General features: G+C 44.1%; 1 protein-coding gene across 4 annotated transcripts in view; it reads left to right on the top strand.

The window, feature by feature from the left end:
- NAA35 (N-alpha-acetyltransferase 35, NatC auxiliary subunit) overlaps positions 1 to 26245 on the top strand; it is a 143538-nt gene that overhangs the window by 88429 nt on the left and 28864 nt on the right. For 3 of the 4 annotated variants that reach the window (XM_073545995.1, XM_073545996.1, XM_073545994.1), the window contains exons 13-21: positions 2881 to 2940; positions 3222 to 3328; positions 3413 to 3479; positions 6646 to 6744; positions 7737 to 7915; positions 13001 to 13137; positions 16873 to 16940; positions 17487 to 17627; positions 18265 to 18387. In XM_073545995.1, coding sequence (XP_073402096.1) covers positions 2881 to 2940; positions 3222 to 3328; positions 3413 to 3479; positions 6646 to 6744; positions 7737 to 7915; positions 13001 to 13137; positions 16873 to 16940; positions 17487 to 17627; positions 18265 to 18387 — 981 coding nt within the window. Of the gene's footprint in view, positions 1 to 2880; positions 2941 to 3221; positions 3329 to 3412; positions 3480 to 6645; positions 6745 to 7736; positions 7916 to 13000; positions 13138 to 16870; positions 16941 to 17486; positions 17628 to 18264; positions 18388 to 26245 lie in introns of those variants that run through there. The other variant, XM_073545998.1, reaches the window with a different exon arrangement.

Here is a 26245-nt window from a genome sequence, read left to right as displayed (position 1 = left end):
TATTCATCCCATTGAGCTAGCTCTTCAGGACCTGTCTTACCCTTTGATAATATTTGGATGTTGTTGCTTTCCTTTCCTCCTCATCATGGTTACCATATCCCAGTGGGATACTGAGGTACTTGTAGTATGTCTGTACATCTGCAATGCGTCCTTCTGGCAATTCCACTTCCTCAGTCTTGACTACCTTGCCTCTTTTTATTACCAACCGGCCACACGTCTCCAGTCCGAAGGACATCCCGATGTCTTCGCTGTAGATCCTTGCGGGGGATCAGTGAATTGATGTCTCGTTGATTTTTCGCATACAGATTGATGTAATCTATGTAGAGATGATGGCTGATGGTGCTTCCACTTTTGAACTTGTATCCATAGCCAGACTCTGTAATTATCTGGCTGAGGGAGTTCAAGCCTATGCAGAACAGCAATGGGACAGTGCATCACCTTGGTATATGCCGCATTTGATGGCCACTTGTGCTAGTTGTCTTGAGTTGACTTCCAGTGTTGTTCTCCATAGCCCCATTGAGTTTGAAGAAGGTTCTTAATTTCCTGTTGGCATTGTAGAGAACCAAGCATTCACAGATCCATGTGTGTGACATTGAGTCATAGGCTTTCCTGCAGTCAATCCAGGCTGTGCTGAGATTGGTTTGACTGGATCTTTAATCTTGAGCGACTGCTCTAGCTACTGGGAGCTGGTGCTTAGAGCTTCTGGTGTCGGTCCCGATACCATTCTGAGCTTGATTCATGTACTGGTTCATATAGTTCTGTAGCTTAGTGGCTATGATGCCTGACAGGAGTTTCCATGTTGTTGTAAGGCAGGTTATTGGGTGGAAGTTGGCTGGAAGTGTTCCTTTGTGAGGATCCTTCATGATCAGCACTATTCTTTCTTGTGTTAGCCAGGCTGGATGGTGGCCTGCTTCTAGCAGTTAGTTCATATGCTTTGCTATTCGTCCATGTACTGCTGTTAATTTCTTAACCGGATTGTTGGCAAGACAGCCAGAGGTGGTCGGCACTCATAGTGAGTAATTCTGCTATCTAGAGGCAATCTGATCATCGCCTCTATGTAGCAGAGCCGATCACGTTATGGCAGCTTTTAGTCTCCCAAGGAGACTATTGAAGCATGCCAAAATAAAAAAAAGTGTTTAAAAACATATTCAAATATAACAGTTCAAATCACCCCATTCAAAATAAAACAAAAAAAAATTAATAAAATATACACATATTTGGTATCGCCGTGTTCAGAATTGCCTGATCTATCAATAAAAAAAAGGATTAAACTGATTGCTATACGGTGTAGTGAGGGGAAAAAAAGTCAAAACGCCAGAAAATTCGTTTTTTTTTGGTTGCTGCGACATTGCTTTACAATCCAATAACGGGCGATCAAAAGATCATATCTGCACCAAAATGATATCATTATAAAAGTCAGCTCGGCACCCAATTAAAAAAAAAAAATATGCCCTCACCTAGCCCCAGATCATGAAAAATGGAGACACTACGGGTATCGGAAAATGGCACATTTTTTTCTTCTTAACAAAGTTTGGAATTTTTTTTCACCACTTAGATAAAAAAGAACCTAGACATGTTTGGTGTCTATGAACTCTTAATGAGCTGGAGAATCATAATGACAGGTCAGTTTTAGCATGTAGTGAACCTAGTAAAAAAGCCAAACCCAAAACGATTGTGGGATTGCACTTTGTTTTTTTGCAATTTCACCGCACTTGGATTTTTTTTTCCCGTTTTCTAGTACACGACATAGTAAAACCAATTGTGTCGTTCAAAAGCATAACGCATCTCGCAAAAAACTAGTCCTCACAAGGCCATATTGATGGAAAAATAAGAGTTTTGGCTCCGGGAAGAAGCAGACCGAAAAACGCAAAACTCGAAAATACCTTCGGGGGTTAAGGGGTTAAAGTGGTTTCACCAGAAAACTGACATAATACACTTTAAAATACACACACAATTCTTTTTTGTGACACTCTAAACGTTTTTTTGCGCAGGTTTCAATCATCTCTGCCAAAATAAGCTCCGGAGGAGTCGTGGCTAAGCCTTCCCATTAAATTCCTCGATGGTGCTAGCGGTTTTTACTCCAGCAATGTTAATCCAGTTTACTAATTAGATGCACCGAATTCATTAAGTGGCATTCACCTATTTTAAAAATTTTAAACATCTTATTCCTGCATACTAAATTCCAGTGGTATTGAATCGGGCGATTCGATGTGAAGAATGTTTCTCCCACTCATACACCATGAATAAAAGTTAATGGTACGAAGGTCTGGTGATCACAAGGTGACAATTGGGAAAGCAAGTGGCCTTCTGATTATGATGTATGGAGACTTTTGAGTATTTTAAGTCAATTTTGGATAATGCTTCTGTGACTTAAGTTGGTAGACCACTTGTATCAGAAGTAATTCAGCGTCTGAGTTTGGAGAAATTCCCTTCCCCTCAAACTGCCAACCATGGAGAGCAAACACAGTTGTCGCAGGCTGCATTTTGTCAGTGTACATAGGAGAGCCACTTTGTCCAGCCGTCATCACCACTGCTTCTTTTTATCTGTTCATGCTATATGCATCCTAACACATTTTTTAATGTAACCTCCTTTTACTTGCCCTCCTCTATTACCTAAATTGGATATTAGATTGTCACTTACTGTAATTTCAGCTAACACTGTGTTCACACATTACTGCAACTGTGCTTTTTTTTTTTTTTCTGCACCGCTCATGGTATAGTTGCAACTTTGGGGGGAAAAAAAAGAAGCGTGACTGCAACGTGTGAACACAGCTTAATGGAGAAGGAAGGATTTGTCAAAATAGTGATTTTTACAAACAAAAAATATATATTTTTTAGAGATTTTAATAGACATTACATAAACGTGTTAATGTTTTTTAGGATTTCTTCTGTGAATTCAGCGAGCAATCTCCTTGTGTGCTATCCAGATCGCTCTTACAGGTATAACCTTTCCAATTCTGATGCCTACATGTATTCATTGTGTGTAGCCTCTCTAATGCAGTTGTGGATAAGTTCTGTTCACCTGAGATCATCATACCTTTTTAGGTTGGATCATCTGCAGATGATTTTGCCTGTTAGCCCATCATTATCCCTGCAGAAAAATCCAGTATTGCATACTGGCAATTGAAAAACACTATAATTATCTGGCTCATACGAGAGGGGTGGAAGCATTTTTTGGGTATCGGTTTTCCTGATACTAATATACTTCTTTTATTCTACAGACCACTTTTTTGGTGGATAACAAAAAAGTATTTGGAACTCATCTAATACAAGACATGATAAAAGATGCATTGCGGTCCTTTGTGAGTCCCCCTGTCCTGTCTTCTAAGTATGTATTTTAACAGGTTTTTGCTTTCTTGTATTGACAACATTTTGCTTTGTCTGTTTTGCTTATAGTTTGCATGTCTTTTAGATGCAGCTTGTATAATAATCATCAAGCAAAAGACTACATAGATTCATTTGTCACGCACTGTGTACGGGTAAGTTTATAAATATCGTATTTTATGAACTTTGAAACACTTTTTTTTAGCTGGAAAAAATATTGGAGTGCTTGCATTTGTTAGTCTTCAGACAGGGAAACTCAGAAGTGATGGTTTAACAATTTGCCAAAATATTCAAGAATTGCTAGGCCTGATCTTTGTAGTCATGCACTTCATAGTCGTCTCCTCCACCTGTTTGGCTCAGTTCCTATCATCTTCTGCAACTGCTCCGTATGGGCTGATTCCACAATCCTTCTGCTGTAGATGCTCCATGTCTGGGCTGATTCCACAATACCACTGCTGTAGGTGCTCCATGTCTGGGCTGATTCCACAATACCACTGCTGTAGATGCTCCATGTCTGGGCTGATTTCACAATACCACTGCTGTAGATGCTCCACGTCTGGGCTGATTTCACAATACCACTGCTGTAGATGCTCCATGTCTGGGCTGATTCCACAATCCTTCTGCTATAGATGCTCCATGTCTGGGCTGATTCCACAATATCACTGCTGTAGCTGCTCCATGTTTTGGCTGATTCCACAATACCACTGCTGTAGATCCTTCATGTCTGGGCTGATTTCACAATACCACTGCTGTAGATGCTCCACGTCTGGGCTGATTTCACAATACCACTGCTGTAGATGCTCCATGTCTGGGCTGATTCCACAATCCTTCTGCTATAGATGCTCCATGTCTTGGCTGATTCCACAATATCACTGCTGTAGCTGCTCCATGTTTTGGCTGATTCCACAATACCACTGCTGTAGATCCTTCATGTCTGGGCTGATTCCACAATACCACTGCTGTAGATGCTGTAGATCAGGGTTCCCCAACTCCAGTCCTCAAGGCCCACCAACAGATCATGTTTTGAGGATTTCCTTTGTATTGCACAGGTGATGGAATTATCACCTGAGCAATACTAAGGAAATCCTGAAAACATGATCTGTTGGTGGGCCTTGAGGACTGGAGTTGGGGAACCCTGCTGTAGATGCTCCATGTCTGGGCTGATTCCACAATCCTCCTGCTGTAGATGCTCCATGTCTGCGCTGATTCCACAATACCACTGCTGTAGATGCTCCATGTCTGGGCTGATTCCACAATACCACTGCTGTAGATGCTCCATGTCTGGGATGAATCCACAATACCACTGCTGTAGATGCTCCATATCTGGGCTGATTCCACAATACCACTGCTGTAGATGCTCCATGTCTGGGCTGATTCCACAATACCACTGCTGTAGATGCTCCATGTCTGGGCTGATTCCACAATACCACTGCTGTAGATGCTCCATGTCTGAGCTGATTCCACAATCCTTCTGCTGTAGATGCTCCATGTCTGGGCTGATTCCACAATACCACTGCTGTAGATGCTCCATGTCTGGGCTGATTCCACAATCATTCTTCTGTAGATGCTTCATGTCTGGGCTGATTCCACAATACCACTGCTGTAGATGCTCCCATGTCTGGGCTGATTCCACTATAGCACTGCTGTAGACGCTCCATGTCTGAGCTGATTCCACAATCCTTTTGCTGTAGATGCTCCATGTCTGGGCTGATTCCACAATACCACTGCTGTAGATGCTCCATGTCTGGGCTGATTCCACAATCCTTCTGCTGTAGATGCTCCATGTCTGAGCTGATTCCACAATCCTTCTGCTGTAGATGCTCCATGTCTGGGCTGATTCCACAATCTTTCTGCTGTAGATGCTCCATGTCTGGGCTGATTCCACAATACCACTGCTGTAGATGCTCCATGTCTGGGCTGATTCCACAATCCTTCTGCTGTAGATGCTCCATGTCTGGGCTGATTCCACAATCCTTCTGCTGTAGATGCTCCATGTCTGGGCTGATTCCACAATACCACTGCTGTAGATGCTCCATGTCTGGGCTGATTCCACAATCCTTCTGCTGTAGATGCTCAATGTCTGGGTTGATCCCACAATACCTGTGCTGTAAATGCTGTAGATGCTCCATGTCTGGGCGGATTCCACAATACCACTGCTGTAGATGCTCCATGTCTGGGCTGATTCCACAATACCACTGCTGTAGATGCTCCATGTCTGGGCTGATTCCACAATACCACTGCTGTAGATGCTTCATGTCTGGGCTGATTTCACAATACCTCTGCTGTAAATGCTCCATGTGAGGACTTCTTTTTTGAAAGATGAGTTATGCTTTTGAACGACACAATTGGTTTTACCAAGTCGTGTACTAGAAAACGGGAAAAAAAATCCAAGTGCGGTGAAATTGCAAAAAAAAAAAGTGCTGTAGATGCTCCATGTCTGAGCTGATTCCTCAATACCACTGCTGTTAATGCTCCATGTCTGGGATGAATCCACAATACCACTGCTGTAGATGCTCCATGTCTGGGTTGATTCCACAATGCCACTGCTGTAGATGCTCCATATCTGGGCTGATTGCACAATACCACTGCTGTAGATGCTCCATGTCTGGGCTGATTCCACAATCCTTCTGCTGTAGATGCTCCATGTCTGGGCTGATTCCACAATATCACTGCTGTTAATGCTCCATGTCTCTGATGAATCCACAATACCACTGCTGTAGATGCTCCATGTCTGGGTTGATTCCACAATGCCACTGCTGTAGATGCTCCATATCTGGGCTGATTCCACAATACCACTGCTGTAGATGCTCCATATCTGGGCTGATTCCACAATACCACTGCTATAGATGCTCCATGTCTGGGTTGATTCCACAATGCCACTGCTGTAGATGCTCCATATCTTGGCTGATTCCACAATACCACTGCTGTAGATGCTCCATGTCTGGACTGATTCCACAATCCTTCTGCTGTAGATGCTCCATGTCTGGTCTGATTTCACAATCCTTCTGCTGTAGATGCTCCATGTCTGGGCTGATTCCACAATGCCACTGCTGTAGATTCTCCATGTCTGTTGTATTAACAGGAAAGCTTATCATAGTAGTAACAAAATAATGACCCCATCAGACTAGACCACTTAGTAATGTTAGCCTCTCTTTCTTAAACCACTTAAGAAAGTTGTATTTAGTATGAAATAATTTTTTTTTTTATATTTTCGGTTGTAGAGCTTGATTACAGCCTATATTCATGCGTCTTATAGTCCGAAAAATACAGAAGAACTTTTGAGAAGTATGTGACCCTTGATTTCCACTTTTCTTGTTCCAGCCTTTTTGTAGCTTAATTCAGATTCATGGTCACAACAGAGCTCGCCAGAGGGACAAACTTGGTCATATCCTGGAAGATTTTGCAACATTACAAGATGAGGTATTTGTTTCTTCCTTAGTTACCATTGACAATAGCATTCTACTTTTCAGATATTCTACCCTGCTTGCATACCCAAGTGTTATATCTGACCATTGGCCACCTTATGTAATAAATCGCATAGGGCTGACGTACTGGATACATTTTTGTTTCCTATCTGTTATTGCAGTGTTTATATGGATTCTAGATTTTTTTAATATGACTATATTAAAAAAGCCATTAAATAAAACAAGTACATTGTCTGACTAAGGAATGTAGTGAACATAACTTTTCTTGCATACTGCTCAGTATGGTTACCTCAGTAAATGGCCTGTTAGAAACAAAACAAAAAAACAGTACTTCTGTAAATCACGAAGATGTTACAGTTGGCATTAAATGGCTGACTCCATGTTGTGGATTACAGCCAGTCCCGCCGTAGATGGTGGGACATTCCTTATGCCTATAACTGCTCGAGCAGCCTTAGGCCACTTTCACACTTCAGGCTTTTGGTATCCGGCATGGTGCGGCGAAAAACCGGACTACCGGATCCGGCCGCAAACGCTGACACCGGATCCTTCTTTCTGCCGGATATATTCCTGGCAGAGAAGGTTTCCGGGCATGCAACGTTTCCTGGCATGCAACGTTTTTTCCAGACGCTGGACCGGCTATTTTCTCCTGATCCGGAAAAAAACGGACGCGTCGCATTGCCATCCGGCGCAATGCGGCAGCAATGATACAGCACGGGGAAAAAGCCGGATCTGGTCGTAACAGGCACCGGATCCGGCAGTCCGGTTTTTCGCCGCACCATGCCGGATACCAAAAGCCTGAAGTGTGAAAGTGGCCTTAGCTGTAAACATACAGCTCATAAAAGGAGGGATGATACAATTATGTGCACAAGTCTTTGGAACGGGCGAAGGCAAGGATAGTTGTACAATATGAACTTAAATATTGCTACCCTTAAAAGATGCACCTCTCTTGGTTTATCAGTAATTTTTTTTTTTAATGATTATGGCTAGGCCGAGAAGGTGGACGCTGCTCTTCACAGTATGCTATTAAAACAGGAACCACAGAGACAACACTTAGCATGTTTGGGCACTTGGGTGCTTTATCATAATTTGAGGATTATGATCCAGTATTTGCTGAGTGGTTTTGAACTGGAACTTTACAGTATGCATGAGTACTACTACATCTATTGGTAAGTGACTTCTTGTTATATATCGTGTTTGTATGGCGATGTCATAAAACTCTAGACGTTAATATAATTCGCTCTCTACTTTTCACTTATTACGGAATAATGCAAAAAATATACCGTATATACTCGAATATAACCTGAGATTTTCAGCCCATTTTTTGGTCTGAAAGTCCCCCTGTTGGCTTATATTCGAGTCATATACACCAGGGGATCGGAGGAGGAGGGGGTCGGGGGTGTCAGGTCATACTTACCCGTCCTGGCACGGTCTCTGCAGCCCCCAGCTTCTCCGCGATCTCCCTTCCTTCCTTCAGTGGTCACATGGTACCGCTCATTACACTCATGAATATGCGCATATTCATGAGGTGTAAAGAGTGGTACCACGTGACAGCTGAAGGCAGGAAGGGAGATCACGGAGAAGCTGGGGGCTGCAGAGACCGTGCCAGGACCGGTAAGTATAGCGATACTCACCTGTCCGGGTCCATCGCTGCTTGCTGCTGTCTGGCACGTCATCTGTCAGTGACGTTCAGACAGCAGAGGGTGCCGTGACGTGGTTAGTGCGTGCCGCGCCCCCTGCTGTCTGAACGTCACTGACAGATGATGTGCCAGACAGCAGCAAGCAGCGGCACCTGGACCCAGCGACGGAGTGGTGAGTATGTAATTATATTTTATTTTTAAATGCAGCAGCGGGAGCACATGGGGGCATAATGTATGGAGCATCTTATGGGGGCAGCATATAGGGGCATAATCTATGGAGCATCATATGGGGGCAGCACATGGGGGCATAATGTATGGAGCATCTTATGGGGGCAGCACATGGGGGCAATAATGTATGGAGCATCTTATGGGGGCAGCATATAGGGGCATAATCTATGGAACATCATATGGGGGCAGCACATGGGGGCATAATGTATGGAGCATCTTATGGGGGCAGCACATGGGGGCATAATGTATGGAGCATCTTATGGGGTAGCACATGGGGCATAATCTATGGAGCATCTTATGGGGGGCAGCACATGGGGGCATAATCTGTGGAGCATCTTATGGGGGCAGCATATGGGGCATAATGTATGGAGCATCTTATGGGGGCAGCATATAGGGGTATAATCTATGGGGCATCTTATAGGGGCAGCATATAGGGGTATAATCTATGGGGCATCTTATAGGGGCAGCATATAGGGGTATAATCTATGGGGCATCTTATAGGGGCAGCATATAGGGGCATAGTCTATGGATCATCTTATGGGGCAGCATATTGGGGCATAATCTATGGGGCATCTTATAGGGGCAGGATATGGGGGAATAATCTATGGAGCATCTTATGGGGGCAGCATATTGGGGCATAATCTATGGAGCATCTTATGGGGGCAGCATATTGGGGCATAATCTGTGGGGCAGCAAATGGGGCCTATTCTATGGAGCATCTTATGGGGGCCATAACCTTTATGGAGCAGCATATGGGGCATATTATTCTAGGGAGCATCTTATGGGGCCATTATTAACCTTTGTACAGCATTATATGGGGTGTATTTTGTATGAAGCATCTTATGGGGCCATCATGAACTGTATGGAGCATTATATGGGGCTCCTGATTCAATATGAATATTCAAAAACATTTAACCTACTGATGTCTCAATTAATTTTACTTTTATAGGTTAGCATAGCTAACCTATATAGCTGTGGTAGTTTAACCCCTACTGCAATAGGAGACAGGATCTATGTGCAATATCTGTTACTGGGCACATTGATTCCAGACTGAGTTCATTCCTTTTTTTTTTTTTTTTTTTTTGTGGTAGTTTAACCCCTACTGCAATAGGAGACAAGATCCAAAGGGATTTATAAGACTAGTTTTGCGCTAACTATACTGTTTGTCCTAATTTGGTTATTCATTACTGGCTCATATAATTGTTTTTCCGTTTTATTTTACGGTGACTCCAAACGCAATAGTAATATTTTTTAGTTCTATTGATTTTATTCTGACACCGACGGTGACTTTTGTATTTTACATATGCTCCTGGAGTCCGTGTGTATACTTGAGCGCCACTGATAGTTTGCATTATTATCTAATAAATTTAAAGTTGAAGTTCGAAAGAGGGAGTATATGAAATAAGTGAAAAAAAAAAAACAAACAAAATATAAAAAGCAAAAAATGTTTTGCCATTTGAAACAAATTTATGTGAAAACAAAAATTTTTTTTTTTTTTTTTTTGCATATTTGGTATTGCGTGCGGAATGGCCCAATCTGTAAGACCCTCACATTATTTAACCCCCTAAAGTGAACACTGTAAAAAAAAAAAAAAAAAATCCCCTTACTGACATCCGATGAGCCCACATCAAAGTTCAGGACATGTCGGCTGTTTTGAACAGCTGACATGTGCCCACAATAGGTGTGGGTGGAATCGCGATCCACCCGCTCCTATTAACTAATACCGCTGTCAAGCTCACATTTAACGTGTGCTTTAACGGCATTTAACGGGCGCTTCTGGCTATCGGGGGTCATCGGTTTGACCTCTATGGTTGTTGATGCCGGATTTTGCTATGAGCGCCAACTTGTGGTCGGCGCTCATAGCAATGCTTTAATTCTGCTACATAGAGGCGATCTGAGCATCGCCTCTATGTAGCAGAGCTGATCGAGCTATGGCAGCTTCTAGCCTCCCATGGAGGCTCTTGAAGCATGCCAACAATTAAAGAAAAATGTTTTTAAAAGTATTAAAAATAAAAAACATAAGTTCAAATCACCCCCCTTTCGCCCCATTCAAAATAAAACAATAAAAAAATCAAACATAGACCTGTTTGGTATCGCCTGATCTATCAATAAAAAAAAGGATTAACCTGATCGCTAAACGGCGTAGCAAGAAATAAAGAATCAAAACCAGAACTACGTTTTTGGGTCGCCGCGACATTGCATTAAAATGCAATAGCTGGCGATCAAAAGAATGTATCTGCACAAATGTGGTATTATTAAAAACATCAGCTCGGTGCGCAAAAAATAAGGCCTCACCCAACCCAAGATCACGAAAAATGGAGAGGTTACGGGTCTCGGAAAATGGCCAAATTTTTTTTTTTTTTTTTTAAAGCAAATTTTGGATTTTTTTTTCACCATTTAGATTAAAAAAAAGAACCTAGACAAGTGTGGGATTGCACTTTTTTTGCAATTTCACTGCACTTGGAATTTTTTTTCTTGTTTTCTAGTACGTGACATGCTAAAACCAAACTGTGTCGTTCAAAAGTACATGGCCAAATTGATAGAAAAATAAAAAAGTTATGGCTCTGGAAAGAAGTGGAGCGAAAAACGAAAACTCAAAAACCAAAAAAAGCTCCGGTCTTGAAGTGGTTAAACATGGCAGCAGTGCTGCTTTTTTTATCATTCCACTTGACTAAAAGTCTAATAAAACTAGATCAAAAATTTACATGTAATCAAAATTATACAACTGAAAATGTAATCTCTTCCTGCAAAAATCAATACGTAACAAGGCCCTGTTGGTGGAAAAATAAGAAAAAAGTCATACCTCTCAGAATATGGCAATGCAAAAACTTTTGTAAAATATGGCTTTAGTGTGCAAAAGAATAAGAATAAGAAAAATGAAACTCTAAGGGATCCCAAAAACAAAACTATATCACTTTTACTGTACATTGAATGGCATAAATAAAAAAAAAAAAATTCATGAATTGCTATTTTTTTTTGTTCGCTCTGCCTCCCAAAAATTGGAATAGAAAGCAATAATATTTTTATTTATGTACCCCAAAATTGTACAAATACAAGCTTCAACCATCCATGCAAAAAAACAAAACAGGCCACCGTACAGCTCTACTATAGCTCTCAAAACATGGGTCTTTAAAACAACTTTTTTTTTTTGCTGCTGTTCTGGCACCTTTATAGGCTCTGCAAATGGCACCTGCAAAAAATCTGTACTCCAAAAGTCATATAGTGCTCCTACCTTCTGAGCCCCTACTGTATGGCTAAACAGTTTCCAACCATGTTCGAGATATTTCCGCATAAGGAAGAAATTGTTTAATAAATTTTAGGGTCCAGTTTTGCTTATCACCTCTGGTGAAAATGAAAAATTTAGGACTAAAACATTTTAGTGGATAAAAAGGATCATTTTTTAAAAATTCTTATGGCCCAGTGGTATGAAATGCTGTGAAACACCTGTTGTCAACTTGCTCGCTATAACTCCTAGATGAATTTCGAGTGTGTAGTTTGTAAAATTGGGTCACTTGTGGGGTTTTCGGCTGTTTTATCTCAAGGGCTCTTCAAATGCAACATGATGTCTCCAATCCATTCCAGCTAAATTTTTATCCAAAAATTCAAATGGCACACCTTATCCTTCTTAACCCCACCATGTACCAAACAGCAGTGTCTGACCACATATGGCGTATCAGTGTACTCGGGAGAAAATGCACAACAAATTGTGGGGTTCAACTTTTATGGATTCCTTTGTGGAAGTGAAAAATTTGGGGCTAAAATAACACTTTAGTTGAAAAACTTTTTTTTTTTTTTTTTTTCATTTTATTGAAAAAAAAAAAATGTAAAATTGGTGCTAACCATTCAACTCTTCTAACATCCTATAAAAATAGTTTTAAGAAGGTCTTGCTGTGTTCTAACTTTGGGAATTTGGATCTTTGACGTCCTCCTTACTGAACGCTGTTTCATACTTAAAGGTTTTGCCTACTGCTTTTATATTGATGGCCTAGCCTAGATAGGTCATCAATATATGATTGGTGGGGGTGCAGCACCCAAAAGGCCTGCCAATCAACTGTTCTGGAACACAGCAGCTCAGTCATTTATATAGTGGCCATAGCTGGGCAGTACAGATCAACCTCCTATTCATTTGTGCTATAGTTTTGATGGTGCTGTGTTTCAGGAGCATAGAGAACTTCTGGCTGCACTGGTATCAGGGGTCACTCCCCCACCGAACAGATATTTTTGGCCTATCCTAACGATAGGCCATCAATAAAAAAAAGTAGTGGCCTGCCCCCTTAAGATTATGTTGAATTCTTGTTATTGAAATAAATAATACAGAAATGCTTTAATGTTTTATTATAGAATGAGAATGTTAATATGAAGCCTATATCATTGTTTTGGCTATAGGTATCTTTCTGAATTCCTTTATGCTTGGCTGATGTCCACACTTAGTCGGGCAGACAGCTCGCAAATGGCCGAGGAACGCATAATGGAAGAACAACAGAAAGGACGCAGCAGTAAAAAGACCAAGAAGAAAAAAAAAGGTATTGATGGGTAACAAAGCCTGTGAGCCCTTTCCAATGTTTGTCTGTCCGCCGCCAGTGGCAAGTAGCCGAGTCGTTTCGGCTTTCAGAACTGCATTTGTCGGCTGATATTCATCCCTGCTGGTGTGAAAACTGAAATGACGTATTAAGTTCCCTATATACTCGTGTATAAGCCGAGATTTTCAGCCCATTTTTTTGGGCTGAAAGTCCCCCTCTCGGCTTATACACGAGTCACATACCGGGGGGGGGGGATCGGCGGGGGTGTCAGATCATACTCACCCTTCTCTGCAGCTCCCCTGCTTGTTCCGTGTTGTCGGTGCTGCTCTTCCTTCCTGCTTCAGCTGTCAAATGGTACCCGCTCATTAAATATGCGCATATTTAATGAGCGGTACCATGTAACCGCTGAAACAGGAAGAGAGCAGCGCCGACAACATGGAACAAGCAGGGGAGCTGCAGAGACAAGCGCCAGGACCAGGTGAGTATGAAGGGGGGGGGAGGCATATTCACCTGTCCCTACGCTCTGCTGTCTTGCGTCTTCTGCAGTGACATCCAGGTCAGAGGGCGCGATCGTGCCCTCTGCCTACACAGTCACTGCAGAGCCCACAACGCTGATGAGCATGGGCAGCGATAGAGGTGAGTATACATTTCTGTGTTTTTTGTTTTTTTTTGCAACGGAGGCAGCAGCAATATGATGGGGCCATTCACTGTGCAGCATAACTGGGGCCACTCACTGTGCAGCATTATCTGGGGCCACTCACTGTGCAGCATTATCTGGGGCCACTCACTGTGCAGCATTATCTGGGGCCACTCACTGTGCAGCATTATCTGGGGCCACTCACTGTGCAGCATTATCTGGGGCAACTCACTGTGCAGCATTATCTGGGGCCACTCACTGTGCAGCATTATCTGGGGCCACACACTGTCCTCATCTGGGGCCACACACTGTGCAGCTTTATCTGGGGCCACACACTGTGCAGCTTTATCTGGGGCCACACACTGTGCAGCATTATCTGGGGCCACACACTGTGCAGCATTATCTGGGGCCACACACTGTGCAGCATTATCTGGGGCCACACACTGTGCAGCATTATCTGGGGCCACACACTGTGCAGCATTATCTGGGGCCACACACTGTGCAGCATTATCTGGGGCCACACACTGTGCAGCATTATCTGGGGCCACACACTGTGCAGCATTATCTGGGGCCACACACTGTGCAGCATTATCTGGGGCCACACACTGTGCAGCATTATCTGGGGCCACACACTGTGCAGCACTATCTGGGGCCACACACTGCAGCATTATCTGGGGCCACTCACTGTGCAGCATTATCTGGGGCCACTCACTGTGCAGCAGTATCTGGGGCCACACACTGTGCAGCAGTATCTGGGGCCACACACTGTGCAGCAGTATCTGGGGCCACACACTGTGCAGCAGTATCTGGGGCCACACACTGTGCAGCAGTATCTGGGGCCACACACTGTGCAGCAGTATCTGGGGCCACACACTGTGCAGCAGTATCTGGGGCCACACACTGTGCAGCAGTATCTGGGGCCACACACTGTGCAGCAGTATCTGGGGCCACACACTGTGCAGCAGTATCTGGGGCCACACACTGTGCAGCAGTATCTGGGGCCACACACTGTGCAGCAGTATCTGGGGCCACACACTGTGCAGCAGTATCTGGGGCCACACACTGTGCAGCAGTATCTGGGGCCACACACTGTGCAGCAGTATCTGGGGCCACACACTGTGCAGCAGTATCTGGGGCCACACACTGTGCAGCAGTATCTGGGGCCACACACTGTGCAGCAGTATCTGGGGCCACACACTGTGCAGCAGTATCTGGGGCCACACACTGTGCAGCAGTATCTGGGGCCACACACTGTGCAGCAGTATCTGGGGCCACACACTGTGCAGCAGTATCTGGGGCCACACACTGTGCAGCAGTATCTGGGGCCACACACTGTGCAGCAGTATCTGGGGCCACACACTGTGCAGCAGTATCTGGGGCCACACACTGTGCAGCAGTATCTGGGGCCACACACTGTGCAGCAGTATCTGGGGCCACACACTGTGCAGCAGTATCTGGGGCCACACACTGTGCAGCAGTATCTGGGGCCACACACTGTGCAGCAGTATCTGGGGCCACACACTGTGCAGCAGTATCTGGGGCCACACACTGTGCAGCAGTATCTGGGGCCACACACTGTGCAGCAGTATCTGGGGCCACACACTGTGCAGCATTATCTGGGGCCACACACTGTGCAGCATTATCTGGGGCCACACACTGTGCAGCATTATCTGGGGCCACACACTGTGCAGCATTATCTGGGGCCACACACTGTGCAGCATTATCTGGGGCCACACACTGTGCAGCATTATCTGGGGCCACACACTGTGCAGCATTATCTGGGGCCACACACTGTGCAGCATTATCTGGGGCCACTCACTGTGCAGCATTATCTGGGGCCACTCACTGTGCAGCATTATATGGGGCCACACACTGTGCAGCATTATCTGGGGCCACTCACTGTGCAGCATTATCTGGGGCCACTCACTGTGCAGCATTATCTGGGGCCACTCACTGTGCAGCATTATCTGGGGCCACTCACTGTGCAGCATTATCTGGGGCCACTCACTGTGCAGCATTATCTGGGGCCACACACTGTGCAGCATTATCTGGGGCCACACACTGTGCAGCATTATCTGGGGCCACACACTGTGCAGCATTATCTGGGGCCACACACTGTGCAGCATTATCTGGGGCCACACACTGTGCAGCATTATCTGGGGCCACACACTGTGCAGCATTATCTGGGGCCACACACTGTGCAGCATTATCTGGGGCCACACACTGTGCAGCATTATCTGGGGCCACACACTGTGCAGCATTATCTGGGGCCACTCACTGTGCAGCATTATCTGGGGCCACTCACTGTGCAGCATTATCTGGGGCCACTCACTGTGCAGCATTATCTGGGGCCACACACTGTGCAGCATTATCTGGGGCCACACACTGTGCAGCATTATCTGGGGCCACACACTGTGCAGCATTATCTGGGGCCACACACTGTGCAGCATTATCTGGGGCCACACACTGTGCAGCATTATCTGGGGCCACACACTGTGCAGCATTATCTGGGGCCACACACTGTGCAGCATTATCTGGGGCCACACACTGTGCAGCATTATCTGGGGCCACACACTGTGCAGCATTATCTGGGGCCACACACTGTGCAGCATTATCTGGGGCCACACACTGTGCAGCATTATCTGGGGCCACTCACTGTGCAGCATTATCTGGGGCCACACACTGTGCAGCAGTATCTGGGGCCACACACTGTGCAGCATTATCTGGGGCCACACACTGTGCAGCATTATCTGGGGCCACACACTGTGCAGCATTATCTGGGGCCACACACTGTGCAGCATTATCTGGGGCCACTCACTGTGCAGCATTATCTGGGGCCACACACTGTGCAGCATTATCTGGGGCCACTCACTGTGCAGCATTATCTGGGGCCACTCACTGTGCAGCATTATCTGGGGCCACTCACTGTGCAGCATTATCTGGGGCCACTCACTGTGCACCCTCGGCTTATACGCGAGTCGTTAAGTTTTCCCAGTTTTTTGTGACAAAATTGGGGGGGGGGGGGGGGGTCGGCTTATACACAAGTATGTACGGTAGACCCTTACTGTTCTGACCTAGTAAATTCTGCTTTTATGTTACAGTCCGTCCATTGAACAGGGAAATAACGCTCAGCCAAGCATATCAGAACATGTGTGCTGGAATGTATAAGGTAAGAGCAAAAGATATTTCTATACATTTTTACTTTCCAATATGAACTTCAGAGCTTTAGCGGAATCATAGAAACTACGTTATTTGTTTTGCTGTCTGAACTTTGTTGCTTGGATTTTGTTATCTAAGTGTAGCTGCTTAACCCCTGGAGACAAAGTCATTTTACCTATTTTGTTGCTTTTTTTTCCCTCATCTTCCAAGATCTTTAGCTTTTTTTTTTTTTTTCTTCGACACAGCTGTATCATGAGATTTTTTTGGGAGAGACAAGTTGTAGTTTTGAATGAAACTATTAATATAAACATTTATTGTGGTATAAAATGGAGAAAAAAATATGATGGAATTGCAAAGAAACAACCAAAAACCCTTCTGTTGTTTTTTGGGCTTTGTTACATGACGTTCACTTTGTGGTAAAACTGGCCTAGTATAATTTTAACTTCACAATTGATCAGTATGATTATGGTGATACTAGACTTACATGTGCTGGTGTGTATGTATAGAATTTTTGTCGAAACTTCTTACAAAAAGCTTTCAATATTATCTGTTATAGACAATGATTGCATTTGACATGGATGGAAAAGTGAGAAAACCCAAGTTTGAGTTGGATAGTGAGCAAGTTCGGTATGAGCACAGATTTGCCCCATTCAACAGTGTTATCACACCTCCACCAGTGCACTACTTACAGTTTAAGGTAGGTGACCGCTTCTTCTCACTTTCACTATGGAAAGTTGACATATCATTTGGCCCTCAGTCTAAATCCAGCTACAATTATAGCTCTTGTATATACATATGGGAGCTCTCTTAACCTCTTGCGCTGCAGTCATGGCATGGCGCTAGAGAGTTAGAGGGGATTTCCAGTCATGTTATTCTGGATGGTATATTCTTAGATTAGGTCATTAATATCAGTGATCAGTGGCGGTCCGACACCCGGTTTCGTTATGTAGCGGCTGATGCTGAATACTGCAGATCAGCTCCTTCCAGAGAATAGGAATTGAATAGGAATTGATCTACAGTACTAGGTCAGGGCCGCTACACATTGAATGGTTGGGTGCAGTTCTGTTTAGAGAGACTTTTTTTTTCTCTTTTTTTTTCTTTTTAAACACCCCTTATTTATTGAAATAGACAGTATGCAGCAGCCAGCAGTACAGGCAGACTTGATAGCTTTGACTAGTCACTGGAAGCCACTCGTGTTACCTTTTCCCATAAACAACAACATTTCACCTCTTGAGTGTAGCTGTATTTTTTTTTTTCCACATTAGGTTACTTTTTTCCTATGTACTTTGCACATTTAAATGTGATGTAATATCCCTCATTTTTGTAAATCCTAGGAAATGTCTGACTTAAATAAGTACAGCCCCCCTCCCCAATCTTCGGACCTTTACATGGCTGCTAGCAAACACTTCCAACAAGCAAGAATGATATTGGAAAATATCCCAAATCAAGATCAAGAGGTAAGGTTTTTCTTCCTTTTATACTTTGCGTCCTCTAACAATTGCTGAAGGCTGGCCACCTCTTTTCCTCATATTTACATGCATTTTATTTTCAGATCCTCTGTTTCTCTAATTTAGCAATTGTAACCCTTTGGCCAAGTGTTCTGTTCTCGTCTTTTCAGTAGCCATAATTTTAATTTTTTTTTCTACTTCTTTAATTGATGTAGCTGTATGAGACTTTTGTTTAATGTGGTACGTATTGTAGTATTTATTTTAGAGCTATGTTGGGGTCAGTATAATTTACTGTCATTTATGTAATTTTTCTTTGTGACTCAAATATAGAAAGAAGCCATTTTTTAAGTTTTTTCTTTTATTTGTCATTTTACGGTTCATGTTTTACACAAAATAACCTGTTGAATGAATTCTAAAAGGTTATTAACAGCTGTTTAGATACCTAATGTGTTCGGTTTTTTGTTACATTTTATTATATACTGTGCATGTATTTTGTGTATATATTTTTTTTTTTTAATTCGTTTATTAAACCATATACATTTAGTACAAGATGTTAAGCTTGATACAAAATATACATATTCAAATAGCATGAAAACATGAGGCATAATATGTGCATCAATTGTATGTAAATAAAGCAAACATAAGATCAATTGAATTACAGTAGTATTGTGTTATTGTACCAGTAATAAAACCTGCCTGGCTTCTAAAAGCTATCTACATCTACCAAAACAAACTATTCCGCAGCCTACTTCTATATAATGAGTAGTTTACTGTGCGACATCTCCGCTCTGCAAGGTGAGAGGAGTTCCACCTCTCCCAAATCTTTTTAAATTTACCCGGGCACCCTCTATTTTGATAGTGTCCGCTCATATGGGATAATCGAATTTACCAGAGTGATCCAGGACCCAAGAGAAGGAGGTGAATTCCCCATCCACCGTAATGCTAGTATCTTCCGTGCCATGAACAGTGTCTCCCGTAGAAAAATCCCAACATAATGATCCCATGCCTCCTCATCCCACACTCCAAACAGACAGATCAATGGCTCAAGGGGAACTGGGGTTTGTATCAAGGATGTTAATAATGACGTCACCCCTCTCCAGTATTGCACAACAGGACAGCACCAGATCAGATGTATAAAATCTGCATCCATTGAGTGGCATCTCAAGCATTCCGATGACAGGTATCGGCCCATCCTAAAGAGTCGAATTGGGGTCAAATATGATTGATTAATAATATACAGTTGTATCATCCTGTTGTTGGTAGACGGAGATACCCAGATTGGCGACTCCAGGATTTCTTCCCATTCCTCACCCTGTGTATCAGGGATGAGCCTCTCCCATTTCTTCTTAACGGAATCTAAGGCACATTCTGTCCCCACTGACAACATATACGTATATAAAGAGATGAGACCCTGAGGGCCCTGAGACTTGAGGATCCCTATCAAGGGTAAAGACGAGATGGCACCATCTATATCTAGACTTCTCATATGCGATTTGAAAAGCTGACCTTAGTTGTAAATAGCGGAAAAACTGGGATCTCGGGACACCACGATTAACCTGTAAATGCTCGAAGGACACCAAAGTACCATGATCGTATAGATCACCTATCGTAGAGACACTGTATTGGACCCAGAACTCAGCGGATGGATGTTCACGTAGCACCGGGAGGTAGCCATTATTCCACAGGGGCATTTCAGCTGTAACATCCCTAAATCTAGTCACCCCCTTAATCTGCCTCCATATTGATCTTGCCAAGCGATGCAGAGGCAGTAGTTTCGAGACATTTATTTTCCTCATTTCCAAAAAACCCAGTAGGCAACCAGTCCCTGCAGCATGGAGTAGATGACTCTCAGAATTCGGGAGGTGACCTCCATGCATCCATGTATTTATGGCCTTGGCCTGTCCAGCTAGATAATATAAAAAGAAATCGGGTAATGCTGCCCCCCCTCCCCTCCTGGGCCTCTGTAGAGTGGTTAATTTGAGTTTAGGCCTGGCTTTCCCCCAAATAAAGGATGTGATTTGGAAATTTAGATTAGCAAAAAAGGATTTGGGCACCACCACCGCACTGTGTTGAAGAAAGTAGCTTAGTTTGGGGAGCAATATCATTTTAATTAAATTAATACGTCCGGCTACAGACAGTGGGCGCTTACCCCAAATCGCAAATTTACCTTTGACCGTCTCCAACAATGGTTGTATATTGAGTTGAAGATCAAATTTACTACCCTTTGAGATATAAACACCCAGATATTTAAAACTGGTCACAATGGGCAGTAAGGAGAGAGTCTCAAGTCGTGGCATTGGGGCATGGGAGAGAGGCATCAAAGCAGATTTTTCCCAATTTATGTATAGGCCAGAATATTTACTAAATTTATTTATAGTGGTGATCACTCTTGTTAAGGTCTCTTCTGCTTTGTCCATAAATATCACCATATCGTCAGCATATAGGCCTATGTTATTCGTCCGACCCGCTATTTCTATACCAGCAATATCAGGGGAGGATCTTATACGAATTGCCAGTGCCTCAATAGCAAGAGCAAAAAGGGCTGGGGAAAGGGGACACCCCTGACGAGTTCCCCTATGCAGTAAAAATGATTCAGACATGGAGTTATTTACGATGACCCGGGCCTTGGGCTTCATGTATAAGACACTAACCCACCTTTGGAATCTATCACCAAATCCATACCTCCGCAAACATGCACGGAGAAAAGGCCATTCAAGCGAGTCGAAGGCCTTGGCCGCATCCAGTGATGCCAGTGCCCATTCATTATCCGGTACCAGAGAGCTATATTGGGCCACTGACTGGACACGTCTGATATTCATGGAAGTTCTCTTACCCGGCATAAAGCCGGTCTGATCAGGGTGTACAAGATCTAATATAACTGAATTTACTCTTTTGGCCAAAATTTTTGTAAAAATGTTATAATCCACATTTACCAATGATATATGCCTGTAAGTTCCACAATCTAAAGGGTCCTTCCCCTCCTTTTTAAGAACTATTATACTGGCCTCATAAAAGGACTCCGGCATTCATCCCCCCTCCCAAATCCTACGAAACACTGTCAACAAAAGGGGCGCCAGTATATCTTGATATTTCCTATATAACTCCACAGGGAATCCATCCGGCCCAGGGGCCTTCCCGGAGGCCATGCCTTTTATGGCATCCTCTACCTCCTCCAGAGTAAATTCAGCATCCATAAAGGCCTGTTGAGAAGGACTTAGCATAGGAAACTCTGTCTAACAAATAGTTTAAACACTCTGGGTCATCCACATCCGTCTTAGAATCGACCCACATCCGTCTTAGAATCGTACAATGAACCATAGTAAACAGAAGCATTTTAGTATCTCCTCAGTTGAGGAAACCAACGTACCACCTGAATCACGAATTTGTAAGATTGTGTTAGGCGCATTATGCTGTCGTACTAAGTAGGCCAGAAACTTACTCGCCTGATTCCCCATTTCAAAATAAGACTGCCGGGCAAAAAATAATTTACGTTTTGTCTTGGTGTCAGTGTATTGATTATATAACCTTTGAGCGGTCAGCTATTCTACCCTATTACTGTTAGTTTGATCCGATATATAGGCTGCCTCCCGAGTCCTTCAGACGTCGCTCCATCTCGCCATCCTCCTCCGATGTCACCCGCTTAATGTGAGAAATCGTGGAGGATAGACAACCCCGCAAATAGGCTTTGAGAGCATCCCAAAATACATTAATATTACGGGGTTCGGGGTGGGACGAGACAAAGCAACGTAGCTGATCTATCGTTTTATCATGGGGTGTTATCAACTTCAGCCAGAACGGATTCAGCTTCCATGCTATCCTATTAGTCAGTGGCCCATACTTAAGCTTGAGAATAATTGGACTATGATCCGAGATCCCTATGCCTCCATGTGTAATATCTACCCACGCCACCAAACTGCTGGACCCAAAAATGTAGTCTATGCGAGACAGAGAGCGTTTAGTGGAGGAGTGGCAAGTATATTCCATCGTCTCTGGATGGTGCACTCTCAATAGATCTAGCCACCCACTACCTGCCATGAATTGTGACAGTTGGGATGTGCCCGTGGGGGGGGACCCCACCCTGTACTCCATCATCTAATCTCAATTTGTCAAGATGGTTATTCATGACCAAATTAAAATCTCCCATACAGATGACGTGTGCGTCCGGGTAATTTAGAACAAAGCTCAGTGCCTTCTGAAGGATTGATATATTGGCCGGAGGGGGATTATAAATACAAAGAATTACATATTTGAGAGTTAATCAGCGCATGCACGAACACAAATCGTCCCTCAGGGTCTTTCCGGGCCTCCCTGACCTCCCACCGAACATTCTTATGGATTAACAGAGAAACTCCCCTTGAGTAGCTGGTGTGAAAAGCATGTATAAACCATTGCACCCACGATTTCTGTACCCACTGAACTGTATCTCTAGTCAGGTGCGTCTCTACCAGGGCCACAATGTGAGGACGGTAATGTCTGATCTGTGAGAATACCTTATTTTTCTTTCGAGGGGTTTTAATGCCTCTTACATTCCAGGTCATACAAATCAGCTCAGAAACCCATTCCCGTCTATCGGAATATGGTGCCCGATCCCGGTGCAGAGACCCACACAGATAACAGAATTTGGCGTCGGCTGTGGCCTCCATCTAAACAACTATAAAAATTAAAACTTTTGAAAAAGAAAAAGCAAAACAGGAACCTAGTAACATAGGCGTACAGTCTTGCGCCCCCATCAAAAAATAAACAAGGGGATACCATCACTGAATACAGCGTCTGGTATAGCTGGAATCTGGGAACTCGCTGGGAGAGCTCCAATTAGACCGTTAATTGAGAGAATCTGATGTAACAGCCGTCACATTAGGATTCCTTTGCCGGGAATCTCCCATGGGACCGTATCCACTCAGTCGCCTCCGCCGGATCCGCAAAAAACACGGAGGAACCCTCCATGGACAACCCGCAGCCGGGCCGGATACATCATCGAATACACAACGTTCCTGTCTCTGAGTTGCTTCTTGACCTCGAAGAACTGTGCCCGCTGCTTCTGCAGCTCCATGGAGAAATCCAGAAAGATGGAAACAGCATTGTTGAATTTAATAGGACTTTTCAGGCGTGCAAGACGCAAATTGGTATCTCTGTCCTTGCAGTTGAGCAGGCGTGCCAGGAATGGTTGAGGCGGGGCCCCCGGAGGCAGGGGTCCTTGTAGGGACCCTGTGGGCTCTTTCAACTGTGAACATTGAGGAATCATAGAATCATAGAATCGTAGAGTTGGAAGGGACCTCCTGGGCCATCTGGTCCAACCCCCTGCTCAAAGCAGGATTCGCTAAATCATCCCAGTCAGATGTCTGTCCAGCCTCTGTTTGAAGACTTCCATTGAAGGAGAACTCACCACTTCTCGTGGCAGCCTGTTCCACTCATTGATCACTCTAACTGTCAAAAAGTTTTTTCTAATATCTAATCTGTGTCTCCTCCCATTCAGTTTCATCCCATTGCTTCTAGTCTTTCCTTGTGCAAATGAGAATAAAGTTGAGCCTTCTACAATGTGACAGCCCTTTAGATATTTGTAGACAGCTATTAAGTCTCCTCTCAGTCTTCTCTTTTGCAAACTAAACATTCCCAAATCCTGCAACCTTTCCTCATAAGACAGGGTTTGCAGACCGGTCACCATTCTGGTCGCTCTTTTCTGAACTTGCTCCAGTTTGTTGATGTCTTTTTTAAAATGTGGTGCCCAAAACTGGACACAATATTCCAGATGAGGTCTGACCAAAGAGGAGTAGAGGGAAATAATGACTTCACGTGATCTAGACTGTATGCTTCTGTTAATACATCCTAGAACTGCATTTGCCTTTTTTGCTGCTGCATCACACTGTTGACTCATATTCAGTCTGTGATCTATTAGTATACCCAAGTCTTTTTCACATGTGCTGTCACTTAGCCCTATTCCTCCCATTCTATATATGCTTTTTTCATTTTTATTGCCCAGATGTAGTACTTTGCATTTCTCCCTGTTAAAAACCATTCTGTTAGTTACTGCCCACTTCTCCAGTTTATTTAAATCTTTTTGAATCCTCTCTCTCTCTTCTCTAGTATTAGCTATCCCTCCTATCTTTGTGTCATCAGCAAATTTAATCAGTTTACCCTCAATTCCTTCATCTAAATCGTTGATAAAGATGTTGAACAATACAGGGCCCAGGACAGAGCCCTGTGGTACCCCACTTGAGACATTCTTCCAACTGGATGTGCAGCCATTTACGACCACTCTTTGGGTCCGATCACTAAGCCAGCTATGAATCCACCTAACAGTTGCCTTGTCCATTCCATACTTAGTCATTTTTTCAATAAGGATTGTATGAGAGACTTTGTCAAATGCTTTGCTGAAGTCAAGATATACTGTATCTACAGCATTTCCTTGATCCACCCAATCAGTGATACCGTCATAGAAGGAAATTAAGTTAGTCTGACATGACTTATTAGTTACAAACCCATGCTGACTCTGTTTGATCACTTCATTCTTATCCAGGTATTGACTTACATGTTGTTTAATAATTTGTTCAAAGATCTTTCCTGGTATAGAAGTCAGACTCACCGGCCTATAGTTGCCTGGGAGAATTCATACCCCAGGGAGGTCTTAAGCCAATCCTCCAGAAATTGCTCAGGATGTTGACCTTCCAAGCGCTCAGGCAGCCCAACAATACGGATATTATTCCGGCGCATTCTGTTTTCTAAATCATCCGCCTTCTGCTTCCAAGCATTCATGGAGCCTGCCACCTTCGTTAATTTAGCCTCCATACGTGTAATGGTGTCTTCCACCCTGGACACCTTCGTCTCCACCTCCGTAATGCGTCCCTTCATGGCCTGCATATCCTGACGGAGTCTCCCCTCCTCCGTATAAACATCCTCAATTTTCTCCGTCAGGGATGTCCTGGTCAATGAGAGAGCCTGCATCAACTGCTCAGATGCTTGTTTAAGGGTCAATTCTTCCTGTTCCATCTCCTCACCCCCAGAATGGCGATTTTTTTTTTTTTTTTTTTTTTTTGCGCTGAACTTGAGAGGATGTGCTCCTATTATGCCGCACACTTTCAGCGGGGTCAGGCAGGTCTAGCAAACTCCTTTAATTTTTCCGCCGCCGTTCCTGACCCTTTAAGTCGGCTCATGATTGCCTGCAGTGCTTTCTAATGAAATAATTGAGGCGTGCGATCCAGGTATTATCCACTACAGATGGGTATCACAGCGGGCTGGCAACAGTTAAGTATAAATCAGGCCACAGGCGGATGCCTGAAGGATTACAAGGACGGCAGCCAGGCACAGTCCAAATGACCTTTATGGCCCGGGGAGGGAGGGGGGGGTCCCGCAGAGGCAGCTGCAGTGGGGGAGGGTGCACAGAGCCTCCCTTAATGATGGCGCCAGCCGGCACAGTGAACGGATAGGAGAAGAGGGATACCACGCGGGGCCCGTTTTTCCAGGGCACTCACCGCGCGCTCCCCCAGATGGTCCGCTGGTTTTCTTCTCTGCCTGGCGGCTGTGCAGCAGTGGAAAGCCGGCGCTGCAGCCCTCAGCAGCTGAGCTGCGCACCCAAGATGGTCGCCGCCTTGGGGGGGAACCAGCCGCCCGCTCCCAGAAGCCGTCTCCCGACCTGCCACGGAGTGCCCAGGGGGCCTCAGCGTCCAAGGAGGATCCAGTCAGCAGCAAGTGAGTTGTTAGAGACCAGGATCAGTCAGGATTATGCGGAGCTCTCCTCACCAGCGTCCTCTCCCTCTCACGGCATAGCCACGTCCCCGTATTTTGTGTATATTATATAAAGATTTTTTATCATGGATAACATTTAAGTTTTTCATATGTTTTACATATTTCCCATGAAAGATCTGTGGGGAGC

Source organism: Dendrobates tinctorius, unplaced genomic scaffold (genome assembly GCF_039654945.1).
Source record: "Dendrobates tinctorius isolate UK_male_01 unplaced genomic scaffold, ASM3965494v1 ptg000144l, whole genome shotgun sequence".
NCBI classification, from domain to species: domain Eukaryota; kingdom Metazoa; phylum Chordata; class Amphibia; order Anura; family Dendrobatidae; genus Dendrobates; species Dendrobates tinctorius.
This window is presented reverse-complemented; position numbering and strand designations above follow the sequence as displayed.